General features: G+C 43.8%; 1 protein-coding gene across 1 annotated transcript in view; it reads right to left on the bottom strand.

Moving 5' to 3' along the window:
* Lrig3 (leucine rich repeats and immunoglobulin like domains 3) overlaps nt 1-21,372 on the bottom strand; it is a 48,977-nt gene extending 27,605 nt beyond the window's left edge. Inside the window, exons 1-3 of the mRNA XM_076920388.1 lie at nt 20,987-21,372; nt 15,527-15,598; nt 15,252-15,326 (exon numbers count right to left, since the gene is read on the bottom strand). Of these exons, the coding sequence (XP_076776503.1) occupies nt 15,252-15,326; nt 15,527-15,598; nt 20,987-21,222 (383 nt within the window). The 5' untranslated portion in view covers nt 21,223-21,372. The remainder of the gene's footprint in view (nt 1-15,251; nt 15,327-15,526; nt 15,599-20,986) is intronic.
* Nucleotides 21,373-21,671: the final 299 nt, after the last annotated feature.

The raw sequence follows: 21,671 nt of genomic DNA, 5'->3' as shown, positions 1-21,671 counted from the left end.
AGTGTGAGGAGAAGACTGTCACTTCTTTTCAGCTAAAAGCCAGATCAACACGAAGTATAATTATCTTCTGGATCACAAGCAGGGTAAAGATGGCCACAACACAGTATTTTAACAGCGGCCCCACAATAATCAGGGCTCTGTATGACTGCCAGGTATAACACATGTTAAAAATGAAAAACAAAATCTGGCTCAAAAGCCCATTCATGCCACATACAACACAACCCTTCTCTGGTCTCAGGTATAAGGTCACGTTGGTCCTCTGTGCCAACAGGAGCTGACAACGAATTCCAAAAGAGGATGATGAAGGAGGAAGTTACTGTAAACTTATTTTAATGTGAAATAACTTAGATGCAATAAAGCCAGAGAGATGGCTCAGCAGGTAAAAGCACTTGCTGTCAGGCCTGACAACCTGATTCTGAACCCTAGGATCTACATGGCGGCTCTGTAGTCCGCAGATTGTTCCCTGACCTCCACACACGTGCTGTACGCATTCTCGAAAAGGACAATCCATACCTCAGTGCACCAGAAAATGACCCACGCCCCTCTCCACCCCCCAGGAGGGCCGGAAAGCAAACACACTCATGGTGACTTATACAGAGCAACTGGTACAAAGTTAAGGCCCTTTGATACAATAATTCGAACTGCGGTGCCTAAGAGGACTTTAATCTCTTCCTGGTTCAACGTCTTGCTTTACTGTACTTGGTGACCCCACACAGAAACAGGAAGCAAGATTTGGATGGTGGAGCAGTGTGAACAACCGGGTTTGCTACAGAGGCTTCAGAAAAGAATCACAGCATCCCTCAGCATTGTGCCTGGCTCCAGAGACTTCTACAATGTGTCCCTGTCCCTCTGATCTTTATTGGTATCCATTTATTCTCTCCTTTTTTTTTCCAAGCCTCATCTCCCATTGGCTTCTTCATGTTTGGTAATGACTGTGAGTCTAGCAGTTTGTCTGTGCACTGCGTTCAGACGAGAAGCCGTTGTCCTTTAGGACTGGGAAGGCTTGGTGGTCACTGATAGAGCATTCAAAGCCAGGTTTCTCCACCTCAGAGTTGCTCAAGCTTGAGCCAACATTAGAGCTGGAAGAGGGTATTCTTGAGGCAGGGTTATACAGTACTACCCCACTGGGGTTCTATTCAGGGTGTGTGTGCACAAGAAGATGGACCTAAGAGTCTGTGTTTCTACCACATTCTCAGGAGTGTCCTGCGGCAAGATGACTGTCAATCATCCTGTCAGGCCTTCCTTCTAGCTTCCCTCCTCTCAGAGCTTCTTGCCATGGTCCCAACATGTTGAAATTTCACAGCAATGTCCCACTGGAAGCCTTTTGTTGTTCTCACTGTGCTGGCACACAGTAGGCCCTTTCAAGAGAACTATGCTGCTTTTCAGTTCTAAGACTGGGTTTTTTGTTTTGTTTTGTTTTTTTGTTTGTTTTTTTTTGTTTTTTTGTTTTTTTGTTTTTTTTTTTTTTGCCTGTATCTTTGGCAGTCTCTTTTCTTCATCTTCTACTGATGTTTTTTGTTGGAATCCAACACCCAGTGGAGCCTGCTTCCTCAGACAGTATTCCCAACCTTCTCGCTCCTCCAGCCTGTTGCATGCCCCCTTTGTCCTTTGGTTCTCTCTAGGAGAATTTCTCAATGCTTTCCCAGCACATTTATTTCTTTGTTAAAATAACTCTGCACTCTTAACTTCAACTTTACATCTTGGTGAACAGTTGCACTTTCGACTTCCTGAATACCCTACGCTTGTATGTTTTCTCTAGGGTCTTCTGTTGTGGTGGGGTGAGCATCTCATCTTTGGCCCCAAGGAGACTGAATCTGTTTCTCTCCCTAATGTCTCCAAATCCCTTCTTTCCATTTGTTTTGGACTCAACTTTGAAAAGCAGTAGATACTCATTCATATTTTCTAAATCTGTTCTTTAGGGAAAAAAAAAATCTTACTAAAACCAGGCGGGACAGAAGGCACATGTAATCCTAGCATTCAGGAGGCTGAGGCAGAAAGATATTGAGTTCAAAAGCCATTCAGAGATATTCAGCAAGAACTTATCTCAAAACCAAAAACCAAACCAAACCAAACTAAAACAAAACAAAAATCAAACGAGGGTAGGGTGTAGCTATAGCTAAGGTGGTGGAATTCTTCACTCGCAAGCACACATCTCTGGATTTGGTCTCCAGGACCACATCCATAAAGCACAGTGGCACTCTCCATTAATCCCAGTTCATAGAAGAAGAAAGCAGGAGGATCAGAAGTTCAAAGTCATCCTCTGATTTCTAGGGAGGGCATCAAGGGCTACGTGAGAGCTTGTCTCAAAGAAAGCAGGGAAGATAAACTTACTAAAGACTTCAGGTAGACACGCTGTTGAATGGAAAGCATCCACATAGGTGACACAGGGGAGCGATCTTCTGCTGGGGTGCCCCTGAGGGAGGCTTTTCTAGCTATCCTCAGGCTCAAGGCTATGGGCATAAGCATGGCTGTCGCCCAAGAAAGCTAATGGAAATAAAAAGAGAGGATGTAATCTGAGCACTCATGTTTGACTCGGTTTTCCTGACTGAGGCAAAGCCCTCCATCCCACCCAAACTCCACAGACTCTGCTCAAGTTGTTCTGGACATGAACTTCCAGTCCTGTGTGTCAGATGCAGGGGAGTCTCTGCGTTATGAGCCAGGAATGAGAATGTAGAGGTCAGGTTACTTCTTATAAATATGAGTTTTAGCTTAATTGTCTTTTCAGTCCTATGGGACACTTCCATCTTTATAGGTTTTGAAACTCTGAAATATCCCGAGGTTAGCAGCACATGCACACGTGTGTACACACAAAGGAATACACAGGTGAGTACTCATGTGCACACACACAAACACACACAGGCATGCGCACACACACAAGAACACACATGTACACAGACACATGTGCATACACCCACGCACACATACACACACATGAACACATTCGCGCGCACACACACATGTGCACACATGCACACACAAGCACACACACATACACGTGCACATACACAAAAACACACATGCACACATGCCCATGCACAGGTACACATACAAACACATGAACACGTACACATGTGCACACATGCATGAACATGGGCTCACACACCCACACACATAAACACACAAACTCATGTGCACACATGCATTCACACACATACACACACACACATCAACACACACAAACACATGTGCACACATGCATTCACTCACACACACAAACAGACACAAACACACACACGGTAGCTCTTACTTTCTCCCTAATTAAGCTTATGATTTATCCATTTGCTTGTAAATGTTTTGTGATATTTTCATTTGGCCTGTTATCTTCTCTTTGTTCCTGTTGGTACTTTGGTGGTTTTCCTTCCTTCCTTCCTTCCTTCCTTCCTTCCTTCCTTCCTTCCTTCCTTCCTTCCTCCCTTCCTCCCTCCCTCCCTCCCTCCCTTCCTTCTTTCTTTTTATTTCTTTCATTTTTTAGGTGGCTACGTGAAAGAACAGAGTAGAATAAATGTGCTCGGTGTAACATGCTTACCACACCTTCTGTAGTAATTCAACCAGTAACACGATATTTACATTGTCCTTATCAGTGAGCAAAAGATAGACCATTAACTCTGTTTCTCGAATATAAGTAAACTGCTTTATTGGCTGATATAAGGGACTGTCACTTAATAATAAAAACAAGAGAGCGCCACTGTTTGAAACCACAAGCAAATAACCAGATATCATAGAGTGATTCAATGTGCATATATATGCCAGGGTAAATTAGTTCTACTTTATTTTCTGATTTGGTTCACAGAAAACAAGCAGAGTATCCTGATCTCAGCGGTCCCTCTGAGCAGACACAGAATACGTGATGTTTGTGATCCCATAGGCAGGCATGCTCACACCCCTGTTCTGCGTGCACACTAAGCTCAGGGATGCTTGTCCTCATAGAGGCGCTCCTGAGCAGGACTGAGCAAGCATGTAAGTCATGCAAGAAAGAGGAATGAGAACGTTAAGACTAAACATGGAAGGAGCCATGAATGGCAGGGACGCCTGTAGTCTGCCACTGAGAAGCTGAGGCAGGGGAACTGGGAGACAGCTGGGTCTACAGAGTAGACCCTGTTCCAACAAACAAACAACAGCTCAATGACTAATGGTGGACAGAAGGCCTTACAAAAACAAACAAACAAACAAACAAAGTCTAACAAACTTATGTCTAAAAGCATATAATGCCCAAACTGGAAGTGTCTTCCCAGCCACAGAGAGGTAAGGTCTAGCAATTACAACCATAGAGTTGGTCTGTCTGGAAAGGGTGCTCACCAGAACAAGCCTCTGCCCCAGATGACTTTAGGTTTCATGGAGAGATCCTAGAATTTCTCTTCCAGGGCTTCTTTTTTTTTCCCCATAGAGGAAAAATGCGTCTTCTGGTTCCAAGTTATTATAATTGTGCACAGGCATTATTAGAAAATTTTAAAAGTGGGTTACAACAGCTATATAACATCTGAAACGGTTTCTAATTCTTTGCGAATTCTCTTTGATAACCACATGGGTAGTGAGGAAGAAAAAAGAATCATTCAATGAACTGACTATGTGCCTAAATCTCTAAGCATTTTCTTCATCTTCAAAGAATTTTGCCATCTATTCTAGGCCAATATTATGTGTGGGATTATAAAGAAAAAGCCAAATTCAAAGCCTCCCCCTTCTGTGACAGATACACATGCACATATACACATATACATATATTTGTGTTTAAAATGTATATATTTGTGTGCATTCATTTTGACCATTCTACATTATATTTCTTTGCTATGAAAAATGTAAACTGCCCATACGTAACAAATTTGACAGTTCATGAATAAATGCCAAATTTATCTTATGCTCTAAGCTACCTGAAGTGTTACTATTCCCTTAAAATTTCATTCAACCTTACTCTATAGAGCGCTCTGTCTTCTGGATGAAGCCAAACAACAAGGGAATGAGACAGCCAGGCAGGTTGTATTGGGTGCTAGAAAGGAGGCGTTTGTATTTATAATTGCCTTCCCTTTCATGTTTTAAATTTAGTGCTTAAGCAACTTTCGTCCAAAGAAAGAAGAGGCACTGTTGGCTACAACACTGCCTCATTGTTTTGGTCTCCAGCAAACAAGAGTCCTGAACCTCTGGCCTTCGGAAACCATCCCAGAAGCTGAAGTAAGAAAAGGAAGAGGCGAAAGTAACCAGACCAGAATAGAGCCGCATGTCGAGTCTTGCCATCCCAATCATCCACAGCTCACTGGCTGGAACTTTGTTTTGTCTGTCTTGGCAGAACAAGCCTCACTTGGCATAGAGATGCTTCCTGGTAGAAGCCATCCCACTGCTTCAAAGCAGCACTTGAAATGGCTAACCCAAAATGGGGAGGGATGAGGAAACGAGGCAGGCTGTGGCAGCCCAGAAGTATTGCCGAAAGCATTCTGGTAGGGCATACTGAAGGGAGTCGAAGTTGACTTTGGGGGCTTCACAAAAGACCACAGGGGGAAAGATTGCCCCATAGGTCATTCCTATCAAACCTAAAACTCTTGTTTTGAAGGGAGGAAAAAAAAAAACAAGTTTAATAAGTAAAGACAAATTCTAAAAGATGGAAGACCAGAAAGCTAACTAATGTGGTTAACTAGGAGGAGGCCATACTGAATTCCAGAATACCCAAGACTATATCTGAAATAAACAAGCAAACAAACTCCCATAAAGGTGGCGCCCAGGCTGAGGCATAGGAGTGGTGGACAGCAGAGAGATCATGCTGTACAGGGTAAAGCAAACGTAAAGACTCCTGGGGCTGGAACCACATGGCCCAACCTTGGACCTAATAAGGGAAGACTCCAGAGAGAGTCTAGTTTGACGAGAGCTTGCAGGACACTGTACATCTAGACAAAGATTCTGAGTTTGACACAACCTGTGGAAAGACCCCAAGAACCCTTAAAAGCCATGTTATGATGAAAAACACACATTTCAAATTCAGTTATTCTAAGCAGAGAATTGAAAACCCAGTAAGTCTGTATTCTGGGGACAGGTTAGCTTACATGAGTAAACTCGAGGGTAAGCTCACACTGTGGTTACCGATACAGCTCTGTCCACAGTTACATTCTCTTATGTGCAAACTGTATGTAAGCCCTTTAAAGCCCAAGGGAAGAGTTCCACATACGGTATTAAGATGCTTATGTGTTTACTTTGACAGACTTTCCTTCCATGAACACAACAGTACCTGGTTTACACTCAGGGGAGAAGGGTAGAGGCCTGTAAAGCAAGACTCCCTGCACAGGAAGACACCAGGCCATTTGTACATCAGCAGGATGTATGAGCTTGGGAGGAATTTTACAGTTGAGTTGGTCAATTTCCAGCCTTTCCTCCACAGCCAGATGTGGGCAAGCACTGGGTATGGTTTATGCCCACCTAATCAAAACAAAGCTTGTTGGCTTGACTCCTCTTAGAAACCTATGTTTTACTTTTGGCTACAGTTGATCCTCAAGTCTCTTAATTAATACGACAAACTAGCAACCTCTCTTCAAATATTGACTTAACAAAGGTTTTGGTTAAAACAACTATTTGTGTCTTTACCACCTAGGTATAAAATTATTCAGGTATGTTACTACTTGAAACTTTTATAACGCTTTGCCTTAGATATGTGACTTGATTTCTGAGCTACAAACCTACTAAAAGTCACAGACTACAATATTTAAAAGCTATAAAGTAAACTTGATGAAGTCTTCAGATAAGCTCAGTATCATGCGATAAAGCAATAGTACCTCAAGTGAATCCCAAACTAACCCAGGAGTCTGATTCTTGGAATGCATGCGACTGCTTAGTTAATATGGGTTGTATTCACTATATACATAACAGAACATATATTTCTCCAGACTTAAGATAGCATGACATCCCAGCAAAAACATTGTATGTGCAGATATTCTAAGATAAAAATGAATTTACTAGCAAACCTAACCTACTGGCCATCCAAGCTTAGGCTAAACCTGTCTTAAACACGCTCAAACATATATTCACCTATAGACAGGCAAAATCGCCTAGCAGAAAACCTATTTTGCAACTAGGTGTGATCTCATGTAACTTATTATATGTACTAAAAGCAGAAAGCAGGCTCGTGGTTGGAGTACTCTCTTAACCCACTGTCCAGTCTGAATACTGAGTAGAAACACTGTAAGCTGGGGAGAGCCTGTACTTCAATCTCATTTTGCTCCACCCTGGGCACAATCCAGAAGCCAACGCTGTGCCATTCCCAGAGAGGAACAACCTCCTTATGTGCCTCTAATACCCCAGGGCTTGGGATACAGAACAGCCATATGATGTGCGGGTGACAGGTATATCACAACTATTGGTTCTCAAAGGCACATACGATACTTGATTTTGAAAATGGACAGTATGCTGACTATCTAAAAGGAAAGCAAGAGAGAGAGAGAGAGAGAGAGAGAGAGAGAGAGAGAGAGGAAAAGGACAAGGAGGAAGAGGAGGAAGAAGAGGAGGAAGAGGAGGAGGTAAGGGCAAGTTCCCCACTGTATCTTTCCATTCCAATGCTTAAAAAATAAAAAGTCAATCCTTGACTCCTTCCAAATCAGAACCTCCGTGAGCTCATCCTACCAACTCACTCACATTTTCTCCCTGACATTAATGTCTTGTCTAGGTAGCAATCTCTGAACTCAAAGCCTGGGATGCCCACAACTCCCAGGACATACCCTCTCTTTGATGGCCTTACCAGCTTTCCTTTCCACTGCTCACAGCCACTGTAGAGCACACACCAAGCACTCTTTCCTTGCTATCACTTATCACACGATCGACTTTGTTCTTAGGGGTCAAAGATCACCCTATAAACACAAACTTCGGCTATAAAAGTTATTACTATCACGTTGTGCTTTATTTTGACCACGGAAAGAAAGCTCCAGATTCACCAGTAATTCACATGAAAGATAAAACACATTCCCTCTCTCTCATATACTGCTTCCAAGATAGTCTTTAAATCCCACCTTTTTCCTGTGACCCTCACTCTCAAGACTCCATATTGGCCCGCAGGCCGAGGCCTCTGCCCCTGAGCCGAGCACACACTGCGTGCAAGTGGCACACGTGGGCTGCTGGAGCTCCTTTCAGGTACGGAATGCCATTTGATCCTCTGTGGGAACAGAGCAGATAGATGGGCAGACATCTCCGACTGCTTGTACAGATAAACAAAGAAGAATTAAGTCTGCCTGAGGTCAGACAGGCCCTTTCTGTGAGCCAGACACAAACCTATGCCCCCCGGATCTAGCCCTAGTCGGTCCTACTTCAGAAGACTCTATGTCTCATCCACTCAGAGTCTACCCAAATGGGACTTCTCTGGGCTACTGTAAAGATTGAAACCTCAAACGTGAGTCTGAGTCCTACACTGGTGTGGGATGTGACAGACGCTACTAGACTCCACAGACCCTAAACTTGTAAGAGTTTCAAAACTGAAATCATCAATCAATCAATCAATCAATCAATCAATCTCTGTGATGGACGGCTAATCTCACTAGTTAGTAGTCAACCTGACTGGATTGATAAGTGCCTAGGAGGTTAGTGATGTATCTCGAGCTGTATCTGAGAGGATGTCTGCTGACAGGGTAGGAGGACCACCTGGCCCTGAATGAAGGCAGCACCATCCCATAGGTTGGGGCCCACGAGGAATACAATATAAACAGAGAAAACCCTACTTCAGGTACTTCCTAGCTACGGACAGATTACCTGGCCCTCCCTGACATGTCAAACCTTGACATCTGAATCAAAGGTGACAACCTCCCTTCCTTGTCTTTGGGGTGCGGGAGGAGATTATGTTACAGAGGCCAGAGAAACTGGATAACAATCACCCTTCTAAGAAGTCTACAGAACTGGAAGTCCCTGCCCCCACCACGTCAAGGACCAGCCCTCCCTGGCACACTATAGTGATTTTTGTCATTGTCTCTGCTGCCTACAAACCCACTCCAAAAGAAAGGGTGATTCTCAAACCTTTCTGTGCCTCTAACTCATCTCAGGTACAACAGGACACAAGATGGGATGGAACAGCTCATTACCCACAGGCGGACAGAAGTGTTCGGAGGACAGAAGTGAGGACAAGCATCAGCAGCAGTCCTTAAACACAGTGAGTAGTGAGGACTTTAGACAGAGTCTCCCTCCCTGGCCCCAGGAATCTACTATTCTACTATGACTTTTTTTTTTTTTTTTAGAATGAGACAGTTAAATTTTGTGGTGTGTGTGAGTGTGTGTGTGTGTGTGTGTGTGTGTGTGTGTGTGTGTATGTGTATGTGTGTATATGTGTGTATGTGTTTGTGTGTGTGTATGTGTGTGTATAGTGTATGTATAGTGTGTGTGTGTGTATTTGTGTGTGTGTATTTGTGTGTGTGTATTTGTGTGTATAGTGTGTGTGTGTGTTGTATCTCTGCTGTTGCTTTCTACTCAGAACTTGATAAAGAAGTTCACAAAGTGAAAGGCACAGTTACCATGGAAAACCAGTGTGTGACTTTCAAAGATAAAGAAGAAGACCACGGGGTTCCACGTGCTACTTACTCCCTAACAGGCTCTCAAAGAAGAGTCGCATAATGAATCCCGAGCTACTTAAACTGCTTCTCTTATTCTATTTAATTTGGTCTTTAATTAGTGTTATTGCTGTTGGTATAATTTATTATTATTACTTTACCAAGTATGCACTGTTGAACGCTATAAATACTTAGCCATAGGTTTAGACTATGTGTATACAAAGTCTGTCTGAATTATGCTAGTACACATGGCTTTCTATAAATATTCCCTAATTCATATGTTAATTAAGCACTAACTATACACTATATACCTGTAGTAGGACGTCAGCCACAGAAGTCTTCTAACACAGAGGGGAACAATAGAAACGAGATTATTGGATAACTGGGCAACAGCTAGATCCACAAGGAGGGCAGGGATGGTCAGGGTGGAGCTGGGCAGGGCAGGCTAAAGGATGAGCCCCAGACTCCAACATACACTGTGAGGACTTCGCTCAAGTCTCACTTCTCAGTGAGTCCTTTTTTCTCTATAACCCTTTATTTTTTTTTACATCTTTATTTATTTATTGTGGTGGTGGGGGTGCCGCAGTGAGCCGCAGTGAGCCACAGTGAGCCACAGTGAGCCACAGTGAGCCACAGTGAGCCACAGTGAGCCACAGTGAGCCACAGTGTACTATTGGAAGTCAAGGGACACCTTGTGGAGTTGGTTCTCTTCTTCTACCATGTAGGGTGAGGGAAATGAACTGAGGTCCTCAGGCTTGGCAGCGGCCTCCCCTTTAAACTGTCAATCTTCTCTGGCCAGACCCAAGTCTCAGGCCCTCTCCTGCTTTATTTATGTCTCCAGCATCTACCCCCCTCTGTAGACAACTCATCTCCATGTGTATCCTGTTCTCTGAGAAGGTAAGACATTCCTGCTAAGGTGGCAAAGATTTTTCTCTGTTCATTGCTGACCTCTGACCTTAGGGAACGGTAACCTGACACATAGTAGGTCTCTGTCAATATTGGCCTTTCCTGACTACATCAAAGGTCAGCTGCCAGGACTCACTAATCATACCTATATCAGAAGCCAAAGCCACCTTCTCCTTTGAAGCTGGCTTACCTATCCTGTTTTTCTCTCCCTTCTCACTGGAATGAAGCTCCACCACAAGAGACAGATTTTGGCCTCTTCACTTGAAAGAGCCTGGCAGATAACATATATCCACGGCATTCTAGGTCAATGAATCACCTCCCTCCTCACCACCCATCACCTGGGGTATACCAGATGTCTTTCCCGGCCTCTCCACAAATCCTCACAATGAGTCTAAAAGACAGGTACTGCTCTCATTCTCATTTTAAAGAAGAGAGAACACACACACACACACACACACACACACACACACACACACTGTGGGCAGGGCCAGCAATGAGTCCCAGGCCATTTGATGTGCAGGCCGTTGCACAAGGCTGGCCGGCACTCCCAGCATTGCTTGGAACTGTTATGGTGGCATGAGCCTCCACAGACCAGGCAGTTACCACACCTCTGCTCTGCTGAAGGGACAGTTGTCTGCCACCTCCAAGTTACCCTGCACACCAAAGCTGGACTGATGTTTTCAAGCATTGCATTTAATCATCTTACTGTTGAAATGTCTTCCATGGCTCTTTACTGAAGCCCATGTTGTAAAGTGGTACCAGGAAACTTAACTAGTACCTATAAACACATTGCAAGGAGATGGCTCAGTCAGGAGACTGCTGGACAGGAAGATCCTGAAACTTGATGTCCAGCCAAGTTCACCAGCTAAATTAGTGAGCTCTAGGCTCACTGACACCCATCTCTGATGATGATGATGATGATGATGATGATGATGATGATGATGATGATAAGGTGCAGGGTGAGGGAGATGCACAACATTGCCTTCTGGCTTCCACAAGGACACACACACACACAAACACACACACATGCACACCTGCACATAAGAACTTGTAAAAAGATGACAATGTCCTCTTGATTGTGACATTGACCTGACTCTTATTTCAGAAATACTTATGCCAGATCTGATCAGAATCCAGATGATGGACGATGGATATGTTATGACAGAGGTTCCTAGCCCTGCCCCAACTCACGGTCAGAGAATGTCCATTGTAACTCCAGGGGTACCTCTGACAGTGACTTAACTGTTTGCATCTCTAGGACACAAATGTCCGACTTAACTAGGTAATACTACTTAAGCCATCAGCATCGAGAGGTAAGCAGCCCTGTCTAACCACCATGTTTCACAAATCAAGTCTCGCTCACTCATGTTACAGGTTTAAAAGGGGCTTAGAACATGGATAAGTCACGCCATACCACACAAATCTATACAGTATGATATAACCAGGTGGTCAACACTTTTACTTTGAGATGTACTCAAACAGGATTATTTCGTTTCTAAAAAACCAAACAAACCAAACAAACACCCTATCCTGCCATAGCTTTGCAATGATTTGAGGGGAGAGAGAAATCAATGAATAAACCACACACACACACACACACACACACACACACACACACACACATACACACACACACACACACACACACACACACACACACACACACACACACACACACGGTTGCCCCAGCACATCACTGGGATCTGAGCAGTCTATTAGGTCTTTTGCATTCTAAAAGATCTGTTACCATGGCGGAGATAAGCTTTGTCCAGAGGATGTTCAGGGACTCTCCAGCCAGCATCCCTGTTACTCATATTTTACCAGGCTTCCGAAGAGCCCAAGTTTGTCTTTGCACATGGAAGGCCACTAGACCCAGCATTAGCTCGTGTCTTCTCCAACTACAGACAGAGACAAAGACTTTACAAGTTAGTCATCTCTGAAGCTAGCTACCCCAACCGGGAAGGTCCCAAGGCACCAAGAATAACAGTATTAAGTATTAAATCTGTGTTCTTGAGATGTATAATAGCCAGGCACACTATAATAGTGGTGGCACACTCCTTTAATCCTAGCACTTGGGAGGCAGAGGCAGGCGGATTTCTGAGTTCGAGGCCAGCCTGGTCTACAGAGTGAGTTCCAGGACATCCAGGGCTACACAGAGAAACCCTGTCTTGAAAAACAAAAAGACAAAACAAACAAAAAAACAAGATGTATAATATACACAGAATACACACACACATATCACAAATATGATTTTATATAAAGATTGTGAGATCCTTAGATATGGCTTAGCTTAAGACTCCAACTACTTTTTTCTTTTTATATCATATAAACATCCTAGAAAAATGGTTTCTTCCCAAAAATGTTAAAAAAAAAAAAATGGGCGGGGGAAGTAACAAAGGTCAAACTACTTTGAAAAATGCAGTTTAAATATAGAGCTAAGGCAAGTACTGAAGCCGAGTCATACCATGTGGCTTAATGCTCTTTTCTCCTTGCAATTTCAGAAACGTATTTAACAGTACTGATAACCAGCTGAGATTACTTTCAAGGGCTTCCCTATAAAGGAAAATGTTCTATCTATACAATATAATATAGAGGATATTAACGCTTTAGAAATAACCATATATTGCAATATTCAGAAGAGTCCTTGGGAGATAACTAAAACCTTTGTAGAAAAAAAAAATACCAGAGAGGTAAAATTTTCAAGATGTTTCATGGGCATAAAAACTCCTTTCAGTCTCCATATTGTATGAGCAGGCTCCTCACATAAATCACCACCCACGGGGACTTCCTAAGCTAAGCAATAATTGGGCCTCTCATTATGTGAGAACAAAACTTCGGCTGCCCAGATGTACTATGACCAACAAGAGGGAACGGAAGTGAGATTATTGAAGCTAACTTGACCCACAGGCTCACTAATGCCAAACACACACAGAAACAGCACGTGGAAGATTCCTAACTTTCAGGCGTCATTCTGGCCTCCAGCTTTCTAGTTACAAGTGACCGTATTCAGGTTGCTACTTAGTTGCAAGGGAATTTTGTAACTTCTTCACATGCGCTTTGGCTTTGGACCCTAAGCCATGCTAAACTACAGGCTGTTACTCCACCCTACCCGGAGCAAAAAAAAAAAAAAAAAACCACACTGCTGACCCTCAGCCACCACTGAGCCAGGTTCTTAAGCATGCTGATAGAATCTGCCAAAACAGAAGACAGAGACAACAGGATAGAGGGATTCTGAAGGGCCCCCTTGGTCAGTCAAGAATAACTCCGATGCTGCAAAATCCCTTCCACTCAGATGCTATTAAAACATGAAGAAAATAGGTATTAATACTAATATGAAAACTTTTTTTTTTTTTAAATTTGGTGTTTATTTGACAAATACCAAGTGCCTTTTCTTTCACTCGTCTCTGGTTCGGATCTGTGGAGAAACCACATCAGTATCAAATGCCACTTAGTTCTTATTCAAACAGAAGAAAGCAGACAGGGCGGCTGCAGAGTGACTTGGCTGACCTGGGCCTTCAGTAAAAACAAACCACTATAAATCACCAGATGGAAGCAATTGGAGAGTGATCACTTTAATTGATTGACCAGCTCTCCTGAAGTTTACTATATAACTTCAACCCTCCCAAAACCCTTACAAAAAAAAAAAAAAAAGTGGTTTTATCAAACCATGTAAAGAACATGTTTTAACTTTAGAGAGAAGAAAAATACTCAAGATCAAAATGGAAAATGGCTTGATTTTAAAAATTAGACCTGGGATATACAAAATGCGACTTGTAAATGCTGCAAAGACAAGACGTTCCCAAAACTGACCTCAGATGTACAAATGTAAACGCAATCTGCACTGAAAATGCAGAAAATTTGGCACAATTTTAAGTTTATCTGAAAACTTTGGAAACTAACATTTTGACTTCACTTACTGATTTAACTACGTAGGTCCACATTTTCAGTTGGGGTTTCTAACCCTGATTCCAACACCAGGAGCCATGCTCAAGAGGTGGTGGGAGGTGGCTCCATTCCCAGCACCCACATCCGGCAGCTGATAACCGACCCATGGCATCTACTGTTGGAATCTAAGGTCGCTTGCACTCACATTTGCACGAATCCACATACACACACATAGCTAAAAATAAAGATGCCCCAATGGCATATAACCAATTCCCATTAGTGTCACACAGTAAGTCTGATCATTCTCTGCAAACATTACCGTAATGCACAGTTCCTATGCCAACCCTTACGCAATGCCAGAATTTTAAGTTCTAGTCTACAGAATATAATCAAAGCTCAAAGTAGCTTTTTTGAATCCTGGAAGTCAAGTCAGCAAGAACAGTGTGTAAAGTACTTATTGTCGGAAGGATGTTTGAGGGAGTTGCAGTTCAATAAATTGCCTAGCAAGCTCTTCTCTGGGTTCCATTCCCAACAGCATAAATAAGCATATAATTAATTAACTAATTAATTAATTAATGCTCGAAATTTAGAAGTGAAAATAAGTTAATCTATAGAGGCCTTCTTTGTTATGCCTTGGGAAGGGTATTCAAAATTTGTCTATAAGAACTGCATGCTAGTCCATACAGATCAGTGGTTCTAAACCCCTCTAATACTGCAACCTTAGAGCTCCTCTTGTTGTGGTGACCCCTTCCCCCAACATAAAATTACTTCACTGGTACTTCATAACTGCAATTTGCTACTGTTATGAATCATAATGTAAATATCTGATATGCAGGATATCTGATATGTGGCATCCCTCCCACACACACAAAGCGGTCACGACCCACAGGTTGGGAACCACTGATCTAGAGATCATCCACTACTCCTATCAATATACATGGGAACCATGCTGGATTCACTTACAAGAATAGCTGTCTAATATTTGCAGAGATTGGTCCCAGGTTCGGAATGGTCTCTAATTCATTGTTGTTCAGCTTCCTGTAAATACCAAAAGAACAGAAAAAGCCAATTAGATCATCTGAAATCCAAAGACGTGGAAACAACTTATGATATTTAAAGACAGCATCCAAGTCAAAAGTTTGAAGGATGCTCTTATCATTCCAAAGGTTCGTCCCATAAAATGGTTCGAGGGGTAACTACTTTGTGCAACCCTCAAAAGAGAGATAAGTGGGACTCACACTTCTTGAAGGTTTTGAAGGTGGCTCAGGGAACCCGTCTGGATAAAAGATAATCTGTTGTGACTCAGGTCCCTGTAAGAAAAGAAAAGTCATATTACAAGTAGTTTCTTAAATGTCACTAATATCATTTGATGACACACTAGGCAGAGTGGGGGCTTTGAATTCTTTCTCTCAACACCAGTGACAAGCAGAGAAATAATTGGACCATTCTGTCCACAAATTAAATGGCAACCAAATGCCAAAGTCAAAACGACAAACTCTGAGGACAGAATTAGTTTAAGAGGCTGGCAGATTCAAATCCTTGAAGCCCACAAGCATTTTAAGAGATGTTTTCTGGCACTTGGTGAACAGATCTTTTGTGAACTGTGCTTTGCTTCATAGTCTCAACTCTATCCCTCCCCCAACCTGATACAGTGACATCACAGACTATGAAAAGTGGCTAATTAGGCAGGTTACTGAAACAAGGACTCTGAAAAAAACACTTTTATTATCACAAAATTAAGTACCAACAGAGGTTGACATCCATGTGTATTTACTTGTTTCAATGTGTTAAAGGGCTAGATTCCTAGTGGGGTGTGTGTGTGTGTGTGTGTGTGTGTGTGTGTACACACCTGAAAGTACATGCTCAAAAGGATATACCACAGCCTGAATCCTCTCTTTCAAAAACTCCCTAAATTTCAACATCCAGCAATGCAGCACAATATTTAAGCCACACTAACTGTAAACTAAATGTGCTTCTTATCCAAAGGCTCAGTCAAACTTAGTAACAATTCCCACAGGCAACAAAGTACTAAAAGTAACAAACTCCTGTCTATACAGTGTTCTGGGCTGGAAAGTCTACTTAGCACCAAGATCTGAGACAAGGACCAAAATCCAACAAATGTTTCAGCACCCTGTCTACATGCGGCTGCCAAACTAGTATAACGGAGATGAAATGGCAGAAGAGGCACTGGAAACCAGGCTCAAGCACAGTGTGGCTGGACGCTCTTCTCTGGAAGAGGCAAGCTGATCTTAAGTTAATTCTTCAGTGTTTAAAATGAAGATGTTTTTAAAGAACCAAAGTGTTAGATAATCAAAGTCCGTTGCTGACAAGTACGAGCTATATAATGTATGTACATCAGAATGCGCTCCTACAAACAACAGAAAAATAGAAACCACACGCTCAGAGAAATAATGTTACTTCTTGCTTAGTCGACAATTCAAAATTAAGGATACTGTCATTCTCCAAGCTTTTGGTTTGGGGAGTAAGCCCCGATTCCTGTATTTCACCTTAAAACAAAATAAAAAAAGAACTTGCAAAGATTTTATTTAAGCTCTGTTTGCCTAAAGACCTACCAGACAGTAACAGACATGAGTAGATTTGTTCTGGTGGAGTTCTAACATGAAGGGGGGTGAAAATCTGGCTCAGTTTTAAACTATAAAAATCCTGCAATTACAACCACTGCTGTGCACGCTCACCACGCTGGCTGGAGCCAGACACTTTCCCTCACAGTCCAGCCCAAGTCCATCTGGAGTTCATCAAGGAAGCCGTGAGCCCAACAACTCACGTTAGCAGTCAAACAAAACCTGTGTGCTTTAGCACCCCAGACGGACACAGATTGCCCACAAGCTTTAAAACACAACCAAGAAAAGAGCCCTCCACCTGGGCCTTCGGCCTAGCTCCACAGACAGTCATTTGGAGTCACTTAGCTCAAGAATGCTGAGCCCGCCCCCACCCAGCATTGTTTCCTGTGTTGGAAAGCACAGGGGGACCAATCTGGTATTTACATTTAATACAGTTAATTTTCTTTTAAATGAAAAGGAAAAAGAAAGGAAAGCTAAGAACTGTTCTCTGCTCCTTGGAAGGATTATTTCTCAGAGAGATACCAGGAGAAATGAGATTTGGGTGCTCAAAGTTTTCCACCAGTAATGGGATGAGATTTTCTGAAACAAAAGACCTTTGAACTGGGAACAGGCCTTCAGCCCAGTACACATTCTGAGGACACTGGTTGCATGTCCTCCAGTAGGAGCTGGCAGCTATACATACTTCAGTTAGTGCAAATGCTTCCATCCTGAGCTCTGTGTACTATTAAAACCACATATGTGGGAGAAAAAAGAATGCTTCTTAAGTGACTTCTACTGCTAAAGGCTTAAAGCCATGAAACTTTTAATTTACCTAAATTTAGATTTTCAAGTAATATATGTTTCAGAAATAATTACCTTCCTTTTAGAGGACACAGTGTTTCCCTACGTCTTCCCTATATTGTTTTTATGGCTGGAGCACTAAAGAGAGACGTGGAGATACAATGTTTCCAGTGTTTTCTTGAACCCAGGAAAGAAACCAGTCAATAGGGAGGGCAAATTCATCGTTTTGTGTGTTATGTGTAGTTCGAGAACATCTTCCACAGGAAACTTTTTAAAACGACTTGCTGTGATGAGGTCACTAGATAAGAAAGGTAGGGAGGTGCTAACGAATTTACCCAGAAAGCCACGGGGCACAGGCCTAGAAAAATCAGCCCCTGCCTCTGTATATTGTAAAGTCAATCTCCGTTTTATCGAGTCAGTAGTCATATGTGAAAAATATTAATTTTACATTTGGTTCTAGCTATCATTTTCTTCTTTCTAAGCATTTGGAAATCTGACTTCCAATTCAAATGTGAAAACACAAATACAGCGTAGCTTCTTAATCAATCCCACAGGGGCCTGCCATGCTGCTAACTCAGCAGAAATATGGAAAGCCGAAAAAACAAAAAGGCAGGCTGTAGCTGTTTTAAAACACTGATCCAAAGTGACTCGTAAATCAGCCTGCTATGCTCGAGTTTTGGTCTGGAAAATATAGAGAAACAGCTGTGGAAAACATAAGGACTACTGCTCCCTCCCCACCCCCAACAGTACCCTGTTCCAGAAGATTCATAACAGGCAGCACCAAAGAAGTCACACACGAGTACAAACTACCTTTCGGACTTTCTCCTCAACCCTATTAAGAGCCCCAACATTTCTGCGTGATAAGATAAATCACCTGAAATTCCAGCTAGAATTTAATAACACTTGAGGTTCCAGTTGGCAATCAAGCAATTCACCCCCTTTGGCTACATAACGTTATTTTAACAAGCCCCCCTCTTTGGCTTCAGAGCTCCAGAGAGGCACACAGCTCTCTGACTGAGATTCCAGCAGTAACTTTTTTAACAGCGACTTTCATTAAAGAACTGCAGGTTCTTTCTGAAAGCAGAAGTGAGTACAGTGTTATTACTGTTTAACTCCAACTTCTCAGCTTTCCACACCGGGCTCTCCTATGATAATAAAGAACAACTGGATAAAGTGGGGAACACGTGCGCACGTGTGCACACACACACACACACACACACACACACACACACACACACACACGGAGCACAGACATTCCTAATTTGTAGATTCAACAAAGGGAACAAAAAGACCCAGCATATTTTTTTCTGAACTTTCTCATAAACTATTCCAAAGACAAACGTTGCTATTTTAAAAGCCCAAGGAAGGAGGGCTGTGGTGAACAATACACATTTTCTATTCACTCCCTGGTCGTGGAAGCCTTGTAGTTAAGAGCTTTTGTAATTATGTAAAGTTTAACTGGGAGCAACTCACGCCTCCTATGGCAATACACAAAGTAACAGGAGAGAAGGATTGCCTGTTGCCTTTTGCTCTCCTCTGAGGTGGGGAACAGACCTTTGAGAGTAAACAAAGGAAACGTTGACAATAAAGAACCTGAGACCACATGGCTTGGTGATGCCCCCAAAGACGGTCAGAAGTCACAAAAGTACAAGGATGGAAAGGCTGTTTGATGAGAGATCACAGCAGGGCTTCTGACAAGGGACTCAGCACTTATTTATACAAGTGGAATGTATTTTCACATACGTTTAAGGAATGCAGACGTGTATTGAGACAATTTACTACTGGCGGAAATGTAATTAAAGACTTGTGCTAACCAAATAAACTGTAATTTGTTTTTAGTGTGCCACCAAATTATCTGCAAAACAAAATCCTAATTAGGTCAGCTCCGTTTAAGAACGTTTAAATAGGTATCAAATCCCCCCTTTTGATTCAACTCAACTTCCAATCAAGGTCCATACAGTTTTCTGAACTCCATTTACATTCAGTGAGACACCTGTCATTGAGAAACTACTGGGTAAAGTTAGACTTAGTAAGCATTTCTAAAGGCTCTCCAGGGAGACAAGTTTTCCCCTCCACGCCTGTATCCTCCATAGGTGCCCACCTCCCGGCATTCCCGTGCTTGATTCCATATGTTGTCAGTAGAGCCGTTCGGCTTTCAGGAACTCAGCAGCGTGACCCCCCACCCGGCAAGAGGCAATTGAATGGAATTAGCCACAACTAATTGAAAGTCTTCCTGCTTCAGGCTCAAGTCTTTATCTCCCCTTTCACGAGTAATAAAAGCTGCTACATCAGACATTCCATAATCAGCCATTAAATATCAATCCAATTCTCGTTAATTCTATTTCCTTATTAAACTTCCTTTTAAGAGAGCGTGTTGTTTGATGGTCAACAGTTTACAACTGATGAAAGAATTTAGTTTGGGACACTGGATCAAAAACAGGATTGCTTAAGCCGCCTGACCACTATTGTCAAGACCTACGATTTTTAAGAGCTGAGAATGTCTGAGAGGCCTAAATTTCAGAATCTTTAAGTATGAAGTGATCTGATTTCTTTTAAACGGAACAACTTTTTTAAAAAGTACAATTTTTGCTTTTTTGCTTATTGGTTAAATGCCCCCTCCAATTTTAACAAAATTAGGGGTTGGGAGAGAATAAAGAGAGTTGACATTTGTAAGAACTCGCATTTCCAAGTAAATTATATTTTCTTCCGTGTTCTTCCACACAGTTGACAGTGACTTCGGATTTTCTGGCTTCCCAGCTAAAATCCGCCAAACAGCACTCAGCGCCGGCTCTAAACTTGCCCAGATCTCGGTTCTGAAAACCTACTTCCTTTGCTTATCTACCCGATCAGTCTTCGCACCCAGTTTCTCACAGGAACCAAGACGCATTACAAAGTGGCCCGGGAGCGAGGCTGATGGACTGCTAATGTGAAATTAAGCACAGCAGGGAGAAAAGTCTGTGCACCTTTGCTTGAGCAAGGGGTTCTAAGAGAAAGGCGCGCTTGCAGTGACTGTCTAGGGACAGGCAGGGACCCTAACCACTGAGAAGCTACAGTTGGGCCAGTTTCCTACATAAACTCAGAAGAAAGCCTGCAAAGTACGGTGTCTCGCAAAGTGGCTCCCAGTCGCAGGCGTCGGTTCTGTTGGCCAGGGAGTGGCGGCCCAAGAACCCATCTGCGCGGATGCAGAGGGAGACTGAGTCCCCCCCCACAGGGTTCTGGTAGCCGCCTGGGTGCTGCACAGTGCCCTCTGAGCCCCGGGCCTCGGCGGAGTCTTCTCGTCCCGCACCCCTGGCTGGACAGTCCCCTCCACCCCACCGGAATGATACTGATACTCACAGTCGTGTGACCCAGGCCGGGAGAGGGTCGGGAAGGCGAACCAGCCGCCGTCGGCTGCAGTCCAGCAGGTCCCCGAGGCACTGGCAGACGGCTGGGCACGGGCGCTGCACAGCGTCGTCCGAGAGCTGCCCGGGCGCCCCGTGGCCTCCGCTCCCCGCCGGGCCCGCGCGCCCCAGCCCGGCGCACAGCAGCAGCCCCAGCGCCGCCGCGGCCGCTCGGAGCCCGGGAGCACCCATCGCCGCTCGCCCCGCCGCCTCCGGCTCGGCCCCGAGCTCTGCAGTCTCGCGCACCCCAAAAAGCACCGACTCCCAGACCGGGCTGGACACGCCGATCGCCGCCTCGTGCTCCTGGCCGCTCAGTCCCGGCACGGAAGGCCTCGCATGCCCGTGCACAGTGGGAGAGCCAGGAGCGGAGGATCGGCAGCCACGGTACAGGCAGCCGGAGCGGCGTCCGAGAACCCGATCGCACGCAGAGAAACTTTTCCGCCTGCGGCGGGCGGCGGGGCGCGTTGTCCCGGCGCGGCAGAACGGCGAGGCGGGGCGCGGAGGCGGGCGCGCGCCTATTGGCCCGCCGGGCACCCGCGGCCACGTGACAATAACAAGGCTCCAGCCCCGGGCCGGCGCCCGGGAGAAAGTGGAGCTGAGATTGTAGGAAATTCCGAGTTACATTTTCCAGCGTCTGCAGC

This window comes from Arvicanthis niloticus, chromosome 22 (assembly GCF_011762505.2).
Source record: "Arvicanthis niloticus isolate mArvNil1 chromosome 22, mArvNil1.pat.X, whole genome shotgun sequence".
Lineage (NCBI taxonomy): Eukaryota > Metazoa > Chordata > Mammalia > Rodentia > Muridae > Arvicanthis > Arvicanthis niloticus.
Note: the sequence above shows the minus strand (reverse complement) of the source record. Positions and strands in the feature narration are given on the sequence as shown.